General features: G+C 29.1%; 3 protein-coding genes across 3 annotated transcripts; 2 read left to right on the top strand and 1 right to left on the bottom strand.

Moving 5' to 3' along the window:
* On the top strand, nt 1–3,745 carry LOC134833405 (G2/mitotic-specific cyclin-B3). The gene is made up of 8 exons (XM_063847714.1): nt 1–136; nt 498–577; nt 636–855; nt 914–1,143; nt 1,212–1,626; nt 2,221–2,376; nt 2,438–2,612; nt 3,109–3,745. Exons 2-8 carry the CDS (start codon nt 510–512, stop codon nt 3,294–3,296), a joined length of 1,452 nt encoding a protein of 483 aa, XP_063703784.1. The 5' UTR covers nt 1–136; nt 498–509; the 3' UTR covers nt 3,297–3,745.
* A 3-nt stretch (nt 3,746–3,748) lies between these two features.
* On the bottom strand, nt 3,749–9,613 carry LOC134833404 (DNA polymerase alpha catalytic subunit). The gene is given in 6 exon segments (XM_063847713.1): nt 3,749–4,060; nt 4,601–5,070; nt 5,971–8,016; nt 8,018–8,955; nt 9,015–9,295; nt 9,346–9,613. Coding segments are annotated over 6 exon segments (4,173 nt in total). The 5' UTR covers nt 9,554–9,613; the 3' UTR covers nt 3,749–3,830.
* Nucleotides 9,614–12,257: 2,644 nt separating this feature from the next.
* LOC134833153 (protein FAN-like) lies at nt 12,258–16,591 on the top strand. Its single transcript, XM_063847381.1, has 6 exons — nt 12,258–13,430; nt 13,490–13,684; nt 14,381–14,958; nt 15,263–15,397; nt 15,453–15,904; nt 16,363–16,591. The coding sequence occupies exons 1-6, from the start codon at nt 12,330–12,332 to the stop codon at nt 16,470–16,472; spliced, it is 2,571 nt and encodes an 856-aa protein (XP_063703451.1). The 5' UTR covers nt 12,258–12,329; the 3' UTR covers nt 16,473–16,591.
* Nucleotides 16,592–16,594: the final 3 nt, after the last annotated feature.

The following is a 16,594-nucleotide window of genomic DNA, read 5'->3' on the forward strand; positions in this document are numbered from 1 at the left end:
CATCATCCGTTTAAGTTGTTTATGCTGTAATCCCGACAAAAAATTACAAAAAAATAATTAGTGACCGTCTTGTGTAGTTACGTGAACTTATTTTTGATTCCTGTTTATCTCCGAGACTTCGAGAAACCCTCGAAAGGTAAGAAATTTGCTTCTTCATACAAAAAATTGAGAAATTAAGACTTTATCATGGATGGTCAATGCATTTCTTTTCACGCTCTTTTTTCGGAAATATCTCTTTCTTTCGCATTAAAATTGATTTCAACGCAATATTTTATCGCTAAACCCTCAAATTCTTCAAAAATCTCCGAATTTAGAGTCAGACAAAGCCAGGTGTTGAAATACGTTGCATTCGCGGCTAAATCAATTTTCGGCATCTTCAAGTTTGCACCATTTTTCGGTTAAGTGGGGTGAAAAAGAGACAAGATAACAATGCAAAAGATGACATTTCGAACAAAAGACGCTTAATTTTTAATCGGATTTTCCCACATTTTTTTTAGAAATTTTTCACAATGAAGCCAACGAATGTTTTCAAGACAGGAGTCGCATCCATTCCGAATAAATTAGGAATTTCCACGAGGTAATTTTATCTTCATGAAAATTTTCCATAATTTTAATTTTAAAAAAAATTAATTCAGATCAAAGACGGCTCTGTCGCAAACGACTCTAAAGGCAACTAAGAGAAAGGCAGATGCTTCGCCGCCGGGCGAACGCAGAAAACGATCAGCTTTAGGAAATCTAACAAATGCGAATGCAACAAATTTACCCCTTAACGAAAAAAATACAAATGTACAAAAAACATTTCTTGGTATCCAAAAAACCAAAAATACACGTGCCATCACATCCATCAAGGAAGAAGTAAGAAAACGAGTTTTCCCTAAAAAAAATTAAAATTAAACAAAAAAAATTCTTGTAGAATGAAAATAACCCGAAATTGGTTGCGCCAAAAGAACCGACTGCCAAAATTCAAACACGAGCATCTCTCAAGCTCCAACCTGTCGTCACACAATGTGTCGCACCGAAATTACCAACGAAACCTACCCTCCTCCAAAAGCCCAAAGACGATTTTATGAAACCAACGCGGAGGTTATCAAATGATTTTGAAAAGTCTGAAAATAGCTTATATGTGTCGGCTCTCGAGGATTTGTAAGTTTTTTTATTTTTTTTTTAATTTTTAAATTCAAATTTAATTTTTTTTAATTTTTTTTCAATAGAACAAGTACCGAAACAACAACGACAGAATTCCACACGGGAATTGGCGAAAAGTTGCAAACGTCAATTCCGAAAATTTCATCGTTACCCAAAGACGTGGTTGACTTTGACAAGGAAAACTGGGACGATCCCTTCCAAGTGTCAAACTACGCAATGGATATTTTCAATTATTTGAAGGAGCGCGAAGCGAAATTCGTCATGAAGGACTACATGCACGAGCAAAAACACATTTCCAAGTGGATGCGAGCACTTTTGGTCGATTGGATGGTCGAAGTGCAGGAATCGTTCGAACTGAATCACGAAACGCTTTATTTGGCTGTTAAATTGGTAGATAGTTTCTTGTGTCACACTGTCGTGCAAAAGGATGCCTTGCAATTGTTGGGAGCGGCAAGTTTGTTGATTGCATGTAAATTTGATGTAAGTTTGAAAAATTTTAAAATTATTTTTTTTTTTTTGAAAATTAAATTTTCTCAAAAAATTTTGATTTTTTGATAATTTTTCTAATTTTTTAAAGAAACTTTGATTTTAAAGAACTTTTTTAATTCGAATTTTTATAATTATAATGATTTCTTCTAAAATTGAAGCTAATTCATCAAGAAATTTTAAAAATTTATCAATTTTCTAAATTTTTTCCCTTAAAAATTTAACTCAAAGAAAAAATATTTTTAAAAATTTTGAACTTTTATTGCATTTCTTTTATTTTATCAATTCTTTAAAAAATTTAAATTTATTTTTTAATCGATTTTTATTTAGAAAAAGATTTTTTTAGAAAATTTTTAAATGTATCGATTTTGAAGAATTTTTAATTTTTATATTTTTCATGCTTTTATTTAATTTAATTCACACAAAGCAAAATTTTTCTCAAAAAATTATTTTTTAAAAAATATTTTTAGAAAATTTTTATTTTTAAAATTTTTAATTTTATTTAACTTTTATTTTTTTTATTATTTATTTTTTTTTATATTTTTTTAATATTTATTTTTTTTTTTAATTAATTTATTTTTTTTATAGGAACGCACCCCGCCATTAGTTGAGGATTTCCTGTACATCTGTGACGGAGCCTACAAACAAAAAGAACTTCTCAACATGGAAATGGAACTTTTGCGAACTGTCGGTTATGATCTCAGTATGCCTTTGTCTTACCGTTTCTTACGCCGATATGCCAGAGTAAGTTTTTTCTTCATTTCTTTTTGATTAAAAAATAAAATTAATAAAAAAATATTTTTAGTGCGCCAAGGTTTCCATGCCAATTTTAACTCTCGCAAGATTTATTCTGGAATTTTCGTTAATGGACTATACAATGATTCATCTCAGCGACTCGAAACTCGCTTGTGCCGCACTTTTCATCGCTCTTCGAATGAATAAAATGAAAGGATGGAATGCCACTCTTGAATATTATTCAGGTAAAAAAATTAAAAAAAATAAAAATATTAAATTAATTTGAAAATATAGTAAAATTAATTATTTAATTAATTTTCTTAAAAATTAAATTAATTTAAAAATTAATAAAAAAAAAATTATTCAATTTTTATTTTAAAATTTAATGCTTTGTTTTCTAAAATGTTTTGGAAAATTAATTAAAATTTAATTTAAAATTAATTAAAATTTAATTTAATTAATTTTAAAAAATTTAAATAAAAATTAAATAAAAATTAAAATTAAATTGATTTAAAATCCGATTTAAAAAAATTGTTAAATTAAATTTAAAATTTAATTTAAATATTAAATATTTAAAATTAATTAATTTTATAAATTTAATTAAAATAAAAATTAAATTAATTTTAAAATTATTTAAAAAATTTAATTAAAATTAATTTTAAAAAATTAATATTAAAAAAATTTAAATAATTTAATTAATTTTATTAAAAAAAATAAATTAAATTAAATTATTTTTTTCAGGTTACAAACTCGCTGAATTCGAAAACATCGTTCAGCTCTTGAACAACAGCTTACACAAAAAACCAAAGGACAGTTTAAACACAATTAGGAACAAATATTCGCACAAAATATTCCATGAAGTGGCTAAAATTCCCTTGATGACAATAACGGAACTCTTTGTTGACTCTGAACTCGCGGAGAACAAATAACTGAAAAAAAAATTTAAGAAACCAATGTACAAAAATTTGTCTCCAAAAAAACTACTTATATTTAATTAGTACCTATATTTACTTATAAAAACTCACACATGATTGAACATGTCCCTTTCTTTTCCGCAAAGTATTGTCCTTTAGTTGTTAAAATGATTTGCAGTTTACTATTTTTTTTAGAAATTAACACAAAAAAGGCCGATCTCGATAAAAAGGCTCTGAACTGATGCTAAATTTTAGAAAGTTAGTTCGATTTAGTAAAATTATTAAAAAATGTATTTGTTAATGTTTAGTTTTATATTTTATAATAAAAGTTTGAGTTTAGAATAAAAAAAATAAAAATAATTTGATAAGATGCACAATGTAATAAAGGTGTGATTGCCAAACAAACGAAACGAAACAAATGACTGCTTAAAGACTTTGTTGATAAAAAAAAAAAAAGAAATTTTACATAAGAAATTTTTTTATTTTATTATTTAGAAAAATATGAAAATCTTAATTAATTTATTTTCTGCAATTTTATTGATTTTTTAATTATTTTTCGACTTTGATGCCATTTTTGACGATTTTATCCGTTTTTGATTTAATGAAGGGTCTCCAATCGATTTCTTTGTTGCCTGACTCGATATGCTTTGTGGTCTTCGGGTGTTTGCGGAATAACTCGTCGAGACCAACATGAACGAAAGTAGACATTTGCAAAAAGTTATCGATGATTCTTTGGAGGTCCTGATGCAGTTTTTGGGCTTCAATTGATACGTGGTTTTCTAAAAAGTTAAAAAAAATATTTCGTTTATTTTTAATAAAAAAAATTATGAATTAAAAATTAAAATTTTATAAAAAAAAATTTAAAAAAAATATTAAAAAAATATTTAGAAAATTATTTTAAAAAAAATATTTTTAATTTTTTTGAAAAATTTTTGAGAATAATAAAAATAATAAAAATATTTAAAATTTTTTCATTTAAATTATTTTTTTATCAAAAATTTTAAATTGAAAAAAAAATTTTTTTTGTATCAATTTTCAAATTTTTTGTATTTTTAAAATTTTTGAAAAAATTTTATTAATAATAATTATTTAAAAGAAAAATTTGAAAAAAAATTTAAAAAAATTTAAAAAAAAAATATAAAATTGCCCAAAAAGCTAAATTTCAATACAAAATTTTATATTTTACTTTTTGGCCAATTTTATATATATTTTTTTTTTTTTTTAATTTTTTTTGTCTCACTTTATTTTTTTTTAACGAAAAATTTAAAATTTTGAAAAATTAGATGAAAAATTAAAAAAAAAATCTTTTAAAAACTTACCATTAATTTCCTTATCCTCCAAACTCAAAGCATATTTATAAAAATCCAGTTGATTAAAAAGTTCCTTTTCCGAATAAATTCGCACCAAATTGCCATTCTTACAAATGGGACAAACGGGCTTTCCATCTTCCTCGCAATGCGTGCTAATTCGTGTGCTACTCGAGCAAAGCGGCTCATCGCAAAGCAACCAATTTTCATAAAAACGCTTAATTGCCGCCCTTATTGTCATAATCAATTCATTTATAACCGCATTACTGAATTGCGTTGCTTTTGCATTGCATTCGGGATTGAAGCACTTTTCAAAGACAGAAACTTTGCGATTGTTTTCGACACGAAAAGCTTTCCTTACGGGATTCAATTTTTTGCATACTTGACACGAAAAGATGAATTTGTGGCAGAAACGGAAACGCTCGGCTTTGGATTGATGGAATAAGCTTACGTCTTCTTGCACGCCTTGACCGAGAATTCGCCTGAAATTTAAATGAATTTTATTAAAAATTTAAGAAATTTTATGAAAAAAAAAATTTAAGAAATTTTATGAAAAAAAAAATTAAGAAATTTTATGAAAAAAAAATTAAGAAATATTATGAAAAAAAAATTTAAGAAATTTTATGAAAAAAAAAAAATTTAAGAAATTTTATGAAAAAAATTAAAGAAATTTTATGAAAAAAATTTAAGAAATTTTATTAAAAAAAAATTAAGAAATTTTATGAAAAAAAAAAAATTAAGAAATTTTATGAAAAAAAAATTTAAGAAATTTTATGAAAAAAAAATTTAAGAAATTTTATGAAAAAAAAAATTTAAGAAATTTTATGAAAAAAAATTTAAGAAGTTTTTTAAAAAATTTAAAGAAATTTTATGAAAAAAAAATTAAGAAATTTTATGAAAAAAAAAAATTAAGAAATTTTATGAAAAAAAAATTAAGAAATTTTATGAAAAAAAATAATTAAGAAATTTTATGAAAAAAAAATTAAGAAATTTTATGAAAAAAAAAATTAAGAAATTTTATGAAAAAAAAAATTTAAGAAATTTTATGAAAAAAAAATTAAGAAATTTTATGAAAAAAAAAAAAAATTAAGAAATTTTATGAAAAAAAAAAAAATTAAGAAATTTTATGAAAAAAAAAAATTAAGAAATTTTATGAAAAAAAAATTAAGAAATTTTATGAAAAAAAATTTAAGAAATTTAATGAAAAAAAAATTAAAGAAATTTTATGAAAAAAAATTAAGAAATTTTATGAAAAAAAATTTAAGAAATTTTATGAAAAAAAAAATTAAGAAATTTTATGAAAAAAAATTTAAGAAATTTAATGAAAAAAAATTTTAAAAAATTAAAAAAAATTAATTTCAAAATAATATCAAAAAACTTACATCCTTTCAATGTACTTTTGGGTATCCAGTCCCAAATGCTCAGCAACTCTCGCTGAATTCGTTTCCTGCAACGGCTCAATAATTCGTGTCACGATCGGATGCACTTGATTCGCCAGATAATAATTTATATCAATTTTCAAATTTTTATTGAGTTTCATCTCATCCAAGTGATAAGCTCTCTTAATATACGGATTATCGGTTCCATCTTCGCAAATAACATAACCAACAACATCTCCCTTTTTAAAATTTCTGTTCATCGTTCGGTTCATTCGACTCGCAACTTGAACGTGAGGCAAATTTTGCGCCGTATCCTTATAATCCTCGATATTATGCGACAGTTGCTTCGTAATTTGCAAGTCTGTGAGCTCAACTTTGTTCTCCCGAATACTATCCTTGACACTTACGAGATATTCGTGAATAAATGCGACTCGATCATCCATCTGCTTGTCGGATAAAATTTCCGTGAGAATTCTCTCGCCTGCATTTTGAGCGAATTTGCACCAATCTCGACGTACGATATCCAATCCTTTGAGTTCTGTGGTCTCAACAAGTTTTCCCGAAGGATCTTTTGCAATGGCAACCGCTGCATATTTCTTCTTTTTCAGCAAAAGAAGGTATTTGTAGACCCCATCGATGTCTAATTCAACATGGCGATACGCTTTGTTGACCGTTTGTTTGATGGCGACGCCCTTTTCGTGCACCTCATCGAAGTTCGTGGCATTCGTGAGGACCATAATTGAATCTGTGTCGCCATAAATGACCTTGTACTGCAACTTTTCGACAATTGTCTTCGTATGTGTCAAAATATCGCGTCCTTTTTGCGTGATAAGTGAGGCAATATGTTGCGCATAGAACCGCGAATGGCCGAAACCCAAACAACCGTACATGGAATTCGCGGTTAGCTTCAACGCTTTTTGCCGAATATTGAGTTTTAGCTTTTCGTTCTTCTTCAAATCGGATTTTTGGAGCATTTGTTTGACCTGGCGACGACTTTCGACGAGAGTTCGTATTTTGCTGGGCAAAATTCCGGTTTGAGCGGAGGCTGGCGGGAGGATTGCTTGATTATCTTCGTCGAGTTTGACCGTTGTGAAGCACAAATTGTACTCTTGGATGATCGACGGGTACAAACTGTTGAAATCCATGAGTAAAACGAAGTTTTCGTAAAAGCCCTTGATCGGTTCCAGCACTAAACCGCCCGCGTATTGAGCTTTTTTCTTCGCTACGATGCTTTGTTCGCCATTTGTCGGCTCAGTTGCCTTCTTTTTCGCTTCTCTCCTTGCTTTGTCGGGCACCAAATAGTCTTTTTCAGCAAAAGCATGCAACAAAAGCCACTCATTTCGTTCAGACCTGCCTCCACGAAGCGTATTTGACAGTAAGTTACCCGCAATATTGGTGATTGAAAGAGCCAAGGGCAAAATTTGCAAGTCATACATGATACGAAGTGAATATAAGTTATCCTGCATCGTTAAATGGACCAATTCGAGCAAAGTTTCGGTCTTTTCATACATTTCCGTGATGTCATCGGAGTAAATTTCGCGTCTTTTTTCCTCGGGGATCTTCAAAATCTCCTTGCACATGGTCCCCATGTCGTAACTTCGGAGTCGCAAAAGTTCCTCCGCCGACGATCGAACATCGCAAATCATGCGTCCCACGAAAAACTCTTCAATTTTGCGAAATCCCGTCATATTTGACATTTTAAGGCGCCCAATGCGACTCATCCGGGGAATTTTCAGAGCGTTCATGTTGTTACACAACACATCCAGTTGTCGAGCGAAGGCGTCTTGAGTTATGATTAAATCCGGATCAAGTGATTGAATTTTCGCAAGAAAACAGGTTAAAAGCCCCCGTTCCGAGTCGCAAACTTGAATTTTTGTTATCGGATTGTCTTTGATGGCGTTATTGAACCCGAACGGGTATGGCTTTCCCGTTGGATGCGACAACAAGCAATAATGTTCGTTGAATAATTGCTCGGGGGTGTCTTTGTCAATGTGATATCCCTTGTTCACGAGACACGAAATCGCGACAATTTCGCATTTTGAGCCATGCAAGGACGATGCGCAAGTTCAAACTCATCATCACCAATGGCGGAGGTGAGTTCGTGAGATGCTTTAAAACGGTAATATCCGATGTTGAAGCGCAATTGACCTGCAATTTGCAATAAGTACTCGGCGTTGGCGGTAAAATCGAGTTAGAAATGCTTATCCAACATGGTCCTTTGACACTACGTTCAATTAAAAACGTTTCCGTGGCACTTGTGTTACAGCCAAATATATAAGCGATCGTGTTATAATTGCCCCGTGGGTCGGGAACTGCTTTTTCGCCGCTATAACGAACCATCAGATACTCACAAGTGGTCGGAACATCAACTTCGGGGACTTGGAAAGCGAAATTTTTGACAACTGTCTTGCAGCGGTACTCTTCGATGCCCATGGAACTGGCGACGGATGAAAATTCTTCGTACACATCTTGTAAAGTTACCTTTTCGTTGGTTTGTGCATGCGTTTTGCGGGCAAGGATGTAGAGACAACGTTCGACGTTGGTGATTTGAACGCAAGTTGATGTGAAAATTCCGTTGATTTCGGTTTTGCCGAAGAGAAAAACGTGTCCTGGCTTGCGATAAGTGTCTTCCCAGACCTCCCAGAGCCACATTGTGAGAGGTTCGTCTTTGTTGACGGTGATGGCGATGTCTTGGGTGTCATCGGAGGCTTCTTCGCGAACAATGTTGGCGGTTGTTGTGTTCCATTCTTCGAATAAAGCGTCGGGATATGAGATTTTTTCGATTTTTTGTTCAGATTTTGTCTCAGTTTTTGTTGTAACTGTCGGTTTTGAGGCTTTTTCTGTGATTTTTGTATCAGTTACGGGTTCATTCCATTCCTCAAATAGGGCATCGGGTACTTTTTCTGCTTCAGAAGTGATTTTTTCCTCAATTTTTACGGTTTTAGGCTCTAATTTAGGTTCGGGTTTTTCGATTGTCGTCTCAGTTTTCTAAAAAAAAATTTTTTTTATTAAATTTTGTCGATTTTTTTTCAAAAAAAATATTTTACCTTGACTTCTTTCTTTACAGTCACCTGCGTTTTTGTATTTTTCGTGTTCGGATCTTCCAATTCGCCGAGAATGTTTGCCAATAAAGAGTCACTTTCGACATTCGCTTCCTTCTTCTTTATATCAACGAGGTCTTTTTTGAAGTATTTCGTTAATTTAGCAGCTTGTGAGACTTCCTTCTCGGTTTTTGCGACTTCTCGTTGACGTTTTTTCGCTTTTGGTTGTTCGTCTTCCTCCCATTCGTCGAAAATTTCGCGCCCATCTTCGACGTAGCCTCCAACTTCTATTAAAATTTTTTAAAATTGAAAAAAATTGAGAAATTTTAATTTTTACCATCTTCATCGATCCAATCGGAGGCCCTTTCATGAACTTTGCTCGCGTATTCCTTCTCATCCACGACGTCGTAGACGTTTTCCATTTCATCAACATCGTATTTGTTTTTCTTTCCTTTTAAGTTTCGAATTTTCTCTAAAGCAGCAAGTCTTCCGGATTTATCGACGCGACGGCGTTTCGGGCGTTGACTTTCGGTTTCTTCTTCCATTTTTACGAAGGTTTTTTTGGGATTTAAAGTTAAAATTCAGGAGTCAGGTTGCTTGTTTCTCGAGTTTTTGCGCCTTTTTTGCAGAGTGTCACATTTTTGAACGCCTCTTTTGAGTAGGGTGACTTCATTACTTTGAATCAATTGGGGAGACATTTTTGAAAAAAAATTTCGTAATTATATGGATAAAAATTTATCAGAGAGGCTCTAATTTATCATTTTTAATCATTTTATAACTCAAAACTGCCAAAAAATTGAAACTGAAAAAAAATTTCCTTTGACATAGTTTTGTTTTGAAAACTAAATCAAGAGCAAAAAAACTGTGTCAAAAACTGTGTCAAAGCAATTTTTGTCAAATCTTGCTCCAAATGGATAAAAATTTATTAGAGGGGCTCTAATTTATCATTTTTAATCATTTTATAACTCAAAACTGCCAAAAAATTGAAACTGAAAAAAAATTTCCTTTGACATAGTTTTGTTTTGAAAACTAAATCAAGAGCAAAAAAACTGTGTCAAAAACTGTGTCAAAGCAATTTTTGTCAAATCTTGCTCCAAATGGATAAAAATTTATTAGAGGGGCTCTAATTTATCATTTTTAATCATTTTATAACTCAAAACTGCCAAAAAATTGAAACTGAAAAAAAAAATTTCCTTTGACATAGTTTTGTTTTGAAAACTAAATCAAGAGCAAAAAAACTGTGTCAAAAACTGTGTCAAAGCAATTTTTGTCAAATCTTGCTCCAAATGGATAAAAATTTATCAGAGGGCTCTAATTTATCATTTTTAATCATTTTATAACTCAAAACTGCCAAAAAATTGAAACTGAAAAAAAAATTTCCTTTGACATAGTTTTGTTTTGAAAACTAAATCAAGAGCAAAAAAACTGTGTCAAAAACTGTGTCAAAGCAATTTTTGTCAAATCTTGCTCCAAATGGATAAAAATTTGTCAGAGGGCTCTAATTTATCATTTTTAATCATTTTATAAACCAAAACTGCCAAAAAATTGAAACTGAAAAAAAAAATTTCCTTTGACATAGTTTTGTTTTAAAAACTAAATCAAGAGCAAAAAAAACTGTGTCAAAAACTGTGTCAAAGCAATTTTTGTCAAATCTTGCTCCAAATGGATAAAAATTTATCAGAAGGGCTCTAATTTATCATTTTTAATCATTTTGCAACTCAAAACTGCCAAAAAATTGAAACTGAAAAAAAAAATTCCTTTGACATAGTTTTGTTTTGAAAACTAAATCAAGAGCAAAAAAACTGTGTCAAAAACTGTGTCAAAGCAATTTTTGTCAAATCTTGCTCCAAATGGATAAAAATTTGTCAGAGGGCTCTAATTTATCATTTTTGAAACAAATGGATAAAAATTTGTCAGAGGGCTCTAATTTATCATTTTTAATCATTTTATAACTCAAAACTGCCAAAAAATTGAAACTGAAAAAATTTCCATTTTATAAACCAAAACTGCCAAAAAATTGAAACTGAAAAAAAAATTTCCTTTGACATAGTTTTGTTTTAAAAACTAAATCAAGAGCAAAAAAACTGTGTCAAAGCAATTTTTGTCAAATCTTGCTCCAAATGGATAAAAATTTATTAGAGGGGCTCTAATTTATCATTTTTAATCATTTTATAACTCAAAACTGAAAAAAAATTGAAACTGAAAAAAAAAATTTCCTTTGACATAGTTTTGTTTTGAAAACTAAATCAAGAGCAAAAAAACTGTGTCAAAAACTGTGTCAAAGCAATTTTTGTCAAATCTTGCTCCAAATGGATAAAAATTTATCAGAGGGCTCTAATTTATCATTTTTAATCATTTTATAACTCAAAACTGCCAAAAAATTGAAACTGAAAAAAAAATTTCCTTTGACATAGTTTTGTTTTGAAAACTAAATCAAGAGCAAAAAAACTGTGTCAAAAACTGTGTCAAAGCAATTTTTGTCAAATCTTGCTCCAAATGGATAAAAATTTATCAGAGGGCTCTAATTTATCATTTTTAATCATTTTATAACTCAAAACTGCCAAAAAATTGAAACTGAAAAAAAAAATTTCCTTTGACATAGTTTTGTTTTGAAAACTAAATCAAGAGCAAAAAAAAAAAATTGTGTCAAAAACTGTGTCAAAGCAATTTTTGTCAAATCTTGCTCCAAATGGATAAAAATTTGTCAGAGGGCTCTAATTTATCATTTTTAATCATTTTATAACTCAAAACTGCCAAAAAATTGAAACTGAAAAAAAAAATTTCCTTTGACATAGTTTTGTTTTGAAAACTAAATCAAGAGCAAAAAAACTGTGTCAAAAACTGTGTCAAAGCAATTTTTGTCAAATCTTGCTCCAAATGGATAAAAATTTGTCAGAGGGCTCTAATTTATCATTTTTAATCATTTTATAACTCAAAACTGCCAAAAAATTGAAACTGAAAAAAAAAATTTCCTTTGACATAGTTTTGTTTTGAAAACTAAATCAAGAGCAAAACCAAATCAAAAACTGTGTCAAAGCAATATTTGTTAAAAATAAAATTAAAATAATAATATTCAAACGTTTTTTAACTAAAAATTTTGAGAATATCGACTTTTGCACTGATTTTTTCAAAAATTTAGAAAAAAATCAAAAACATTTTTATTTCAACATCTTGTCACCGTATTCATAAAACGTCAAAAAAATCCTTCACTTGACAGCTGTTCAGTCTGTTTTTGTTTACGAAATGGATAACATCGAAAGCCGCTTCAGTCTGTTGCTGTTGGAGCCCTACGAGATCTACTTCGAGGACTTTTTCGCCGATATGCTCGTCGATCCGCCATCATCCTCCGACGCCTTGGATGGAAAACTCAAAATTTGCTCGAAAAGTGTCGTGTTCGAGCCGAAGCAAATCGATAAGCCTCTCACGAAAATCAACTACAAAGACTGCCTGGAAATTTCCGGTGTGAAAGGTCAAAATTGTGAAAACAAAACGTTGCGGATCGTGACGCAACACTACGTCGAGATGCTGGATGGCAACATAATCTCGCCATTCAAGTTCCGCAGCAAGGCAAGAACGAGTTTTACGTTTGTGCTGAAATACGTGTCGACGGATGAGTGTTTGCCGAAAATTCAGCAGTTGCAGCGAGCGTCAACTTTGCCGATTTACGAGCAAAATTCGATGATTGCGACAATTGCGTTTAGTTGGCATAACCGAATCGCCTTTGATCCGTTGTGGTTCGAGAGTATTTACGAAAAAGTCATCATCGAGAGTACCGTGAACCATATTAAGCCGTTAGTGACGAATCCCGGAAGACTTTTACTCACCAACAGTCTTTTGTACTTTCAATCCTTCAATAATATCCAAACAAATCCCGTACTAAAAATTAATCTCTCGAGTATTTCGGCTCTGACCAAACGTCGTTTCATGTTGAAACAAATCGGACTGGAAATCGAGTACACGGAAGAATCTCATCAAAAAGTTTTGTATGTCGCATTCATCTCGAACGACATCCGCGACAAGTTTTTCGACGCCATTTCCCAACAAGAAACCTTCCAAGTCGAAGATTTGAACTGTGATAGCATGATAATCAAATGGCAACATGGCGATGTCTCGAATTACGACTATTTGCTGTATCTCAACAGCTTAGCGGATCGCTCCTTCAACGATTTAACGCAATATCCGGTGTTTCCGTGGGTCATCAAGGACTATACCTCGGATGAAATTGACTTGAATGACGTCAAGGTCTACAGAAATCTTCAAAAACCCATAGGAGCGTTGAACGAAGACCGATTGGGCAAGCTGAAAGAACGATGTACGGAAATGGATGAGCCCAAATATTTGTATGGATCGATGTTTTCAATGCCGGGCAGTTGTATTTTTTATTTGGCACGACGATATCCGGAATTAATGTTGTGTCTTCAGGTAATTTTTGTGATTTTTATTGTAAAAAAAATTTTTTTTTAATTTTTGATTTTTTTTAGAATGGAAAATTTGATCATCCCGATAGAATTTTTAACTCAGTCCAGGATACTTTTAACAATTGCATGACGAATATGAGCGATTTTAAGGAATTAACGCCCGAATTTTATGATGTTACAAAGTGTGACTTTCTGATAAACAAGAAAAAAATTAATTTTGGGCAACGATGGGATGGAAGTATCGTGAATGATGTTCAAGTAAGTGATTTTTTATTTTAATTTAATTATAAAAAAATATAAAAAAAATTTGAATTCAAAAATTTAAAAAAAAAAATTTTTTTTGAAGGACTTTGCAAAGATTTTAAGAAAATTAAAAAAAAAATGAAATAAAAATATTTGAAAAAATAAATAAAAATTAATTAAAAAAAAAGAAAAAAAAAATTGAAAAAAAATTAAATTTAAAAAAAATAAAAAAAATTAATTTTTTTTTTTTTAATTTTAAAAAATAAATTAAAATTTTTGAAAAAAATTTTTGAAAAAAAATGAAATAAAAAAAATTGAAAATTTTTATAAATTTTTTAAAATTTTTGAAAAAATAAAATTTTAATTGAATTTATAAAAATATTAAAATTTTTGAAAATCAAAAAAAAAAAAAAAAATTTTAAAATAATTGCAAATGCTTTTTTCAAAAAAAAAATTTTTTTCTTAATTTTTCAAAAATTCTTTCAAAAATTAAGCTTTTGTCAAAATTTTAAAAAAAAAAATTAAAAAAAAAAAAATTTTTTAAAAATTTTTAAAAAAATTTATAGTGAAAAATAAAAAAAAAAAAAAATAAAATAATTTTAAAAATTAAAAATAAAATACAAAAATAATTTCTCTAAAAATTAAAAAAATAAAAAATTTTAATTATTTCATAAAATTATCAAATTTTTAACACTTTTCTTTTAATTCCAGCTCCCTCCATGGGCAAAACGATCCGCAGAAAAATTCGTCAAAACCCTTCGTGAAGCTCTCGAAAGCGATTATGTCTCTGCCAACATCAACAATTGGATCGACCTGATCTTCGGTTACAAGCAACGCGGCGAAGAAGCACTCAAAGCGGACAATCTCTTTTATCATTTGTGTTACGAAGGTTCCGTAAATCTGTCTGACGTCTCGGATATGGCTGCTAAACACGCTTTGGAAGTGCAAATTCTTGAATTTGGTCAGATACCAAAGCAACTTTTCACCACGCCGCATCCCCAAAAGCTAATTCATCTCTCGAAAATGTCGTTATCGGACTCAATTTCAGCAATAAAGCCGCTAAATACGGAACTTGTGAAGGTTTTTGATGGATTTCGTGATGCCGTCCTTGGTTTAAGTTGCTCCGACGAGGTGTTGATAGCGACGGGAAAGGATGGAAGTCTTAAATGTTACAATGTGAAGTCGCATAAGCAGATTAGGAATGTTCAAGTGTCGGATTTTCCGTTGAGTGCATGTGTTAAATTTGTTAATAGCTCGCAAATTGTTTGTTCGTCGTGGGATAATTCGATGTGAGTTAATTATTTTTAACAAAAAGTGAATTTTTTTTTAAAAAATTGAAAAATATTCAGAAAAAAATAAAAAAAAAAATGAAGAAAATTTTTAAAAAATAAAATAACATTCAAAAAATTTTTGAAAATGAAAAAAATTAATTCAAAACTAAAAAAAGTAAAAAAAAAAAAAAATTTAAATTTTAAAAAAAAAAAAAAAATTTTTAAATTAAAAAAAATTTAAAAATAATAAAAATTTTAAAAAATTAAAAAAAAAATCTTCAAAAAATTCAAGAAAAATTTGTAATTTTTTTTTTTGTTACAGATTAACATACAGTTTGGACTACGGAAGAGTTTGTGGCGAATTCGAAGCTCACGATGACTCCATAACTTGTCTCAAAGGAATTAACGTCCAAAATCAAAATTTTATTGTATCCGGAAGTAGCGACTGTTATGTCAAGTAAATATCATTTTTTCAAAAATTTCATCAAATTCTCAAAAAAATTTTTTTTTAGAATTTGGAAATGGTCTGAAGAAGAAGTCGTCAATAAACGAAATCGATTATTCGATTGCTTGGCAGTTGATGACAAAATAAATTGCATCGACGTAAAAACAAACAAGAAAAATCACCTAGTCATCATAATCGGTTGCAAAAATGGTGACATCATCGAGTGGGACTATGACATGAATGAAAGCAGCAAAAATGTCAAACGAGTTATGAATGGCGAATCGGAATGCGTTCAACTCAAATATCACAAAAATGGATTAAATGTCGCTGCGTGTTTTGTGTCGAAGATGATTCTAATAGATTGTTCGACCACAATGTCGTTGTTCTGTTTTTCACGTAATATAGATCTTACTTGCTTGGAATGGTTGTCGGATAATATTTTGATTGGAGACTCTGCGGGCAGAGTGTCAATTGTCAATTTAACGAACGGAAATATCGTTCATGAATTTCAAGCGCATGGTAATTTTTTCTCTAAATTTCTTTAATTTTTTTTTCTTTTTTAATTATTTTTTTATAAAAAAAAATATTTTTTTTAATTAAAATAAAAATTAAATAAAAAAAAAATAAATAAAGTTTAAATTAATTTAATTGAAAAATTAATTAAATTAAATTTCAAAAAATTAAATTAAGTTTAAATTAATTTAATTTAAATTTTATTAAAATAATTTTTTTTAAAAAAATTAAATTTAAATTATTAATTTTTTTTTTTTTTAAAATTTTTTTTTATTGTTAAATAAATTTTTTTTTTTTAAAAAAAAAAAATTTTTTTTTTTTTTTAAAAAAAAAAATACTTTTTTTTTTTTAAAAAAAAAATATTTTTTTTTAAATTTTCTTTTTAAATTTTATTATTTTTTATGAATTTTTTAAAAATATTTTTTTCAAAAATTTACCTTTTTTTCTTTCTCTCTATTTTTCAGACACCGTAAATTGCATTTTAGCAATTGAAACGAAAGACAGTCATTCAATTGTTACATCTGGCGTGCAAAAAAGCAACTTTTGCATCAAAATTTGGCAAACAGATCTTTAACGAATGTACTCATTAATGTGTTTACTCGAAAAAAAAATTCAACCTCATCCATTTCTTTTTTTTTGTATTTGTGAAAAAAAAAACGAATTGTTATAATAAATTTATAAATTTTATACTGAGAT

Source organism: Culicoides brevitarsis, chromosome 3 (genome assembly GCF_036172545.1).
Source record: "Culicoides brevitarsis isolate CSIRO-B50_1 chromosome 3, AGI_CSIRO_Cbre_v1, whole genome shotgun sequence".
NCBI classification, from domain to species: domain Eukaryota; kingdom Metazoa; phylum Arthropoda; class Insecta; order Diptera; family Ceratopogonidae; genus Culicoides; species Culicoides brevitarsis.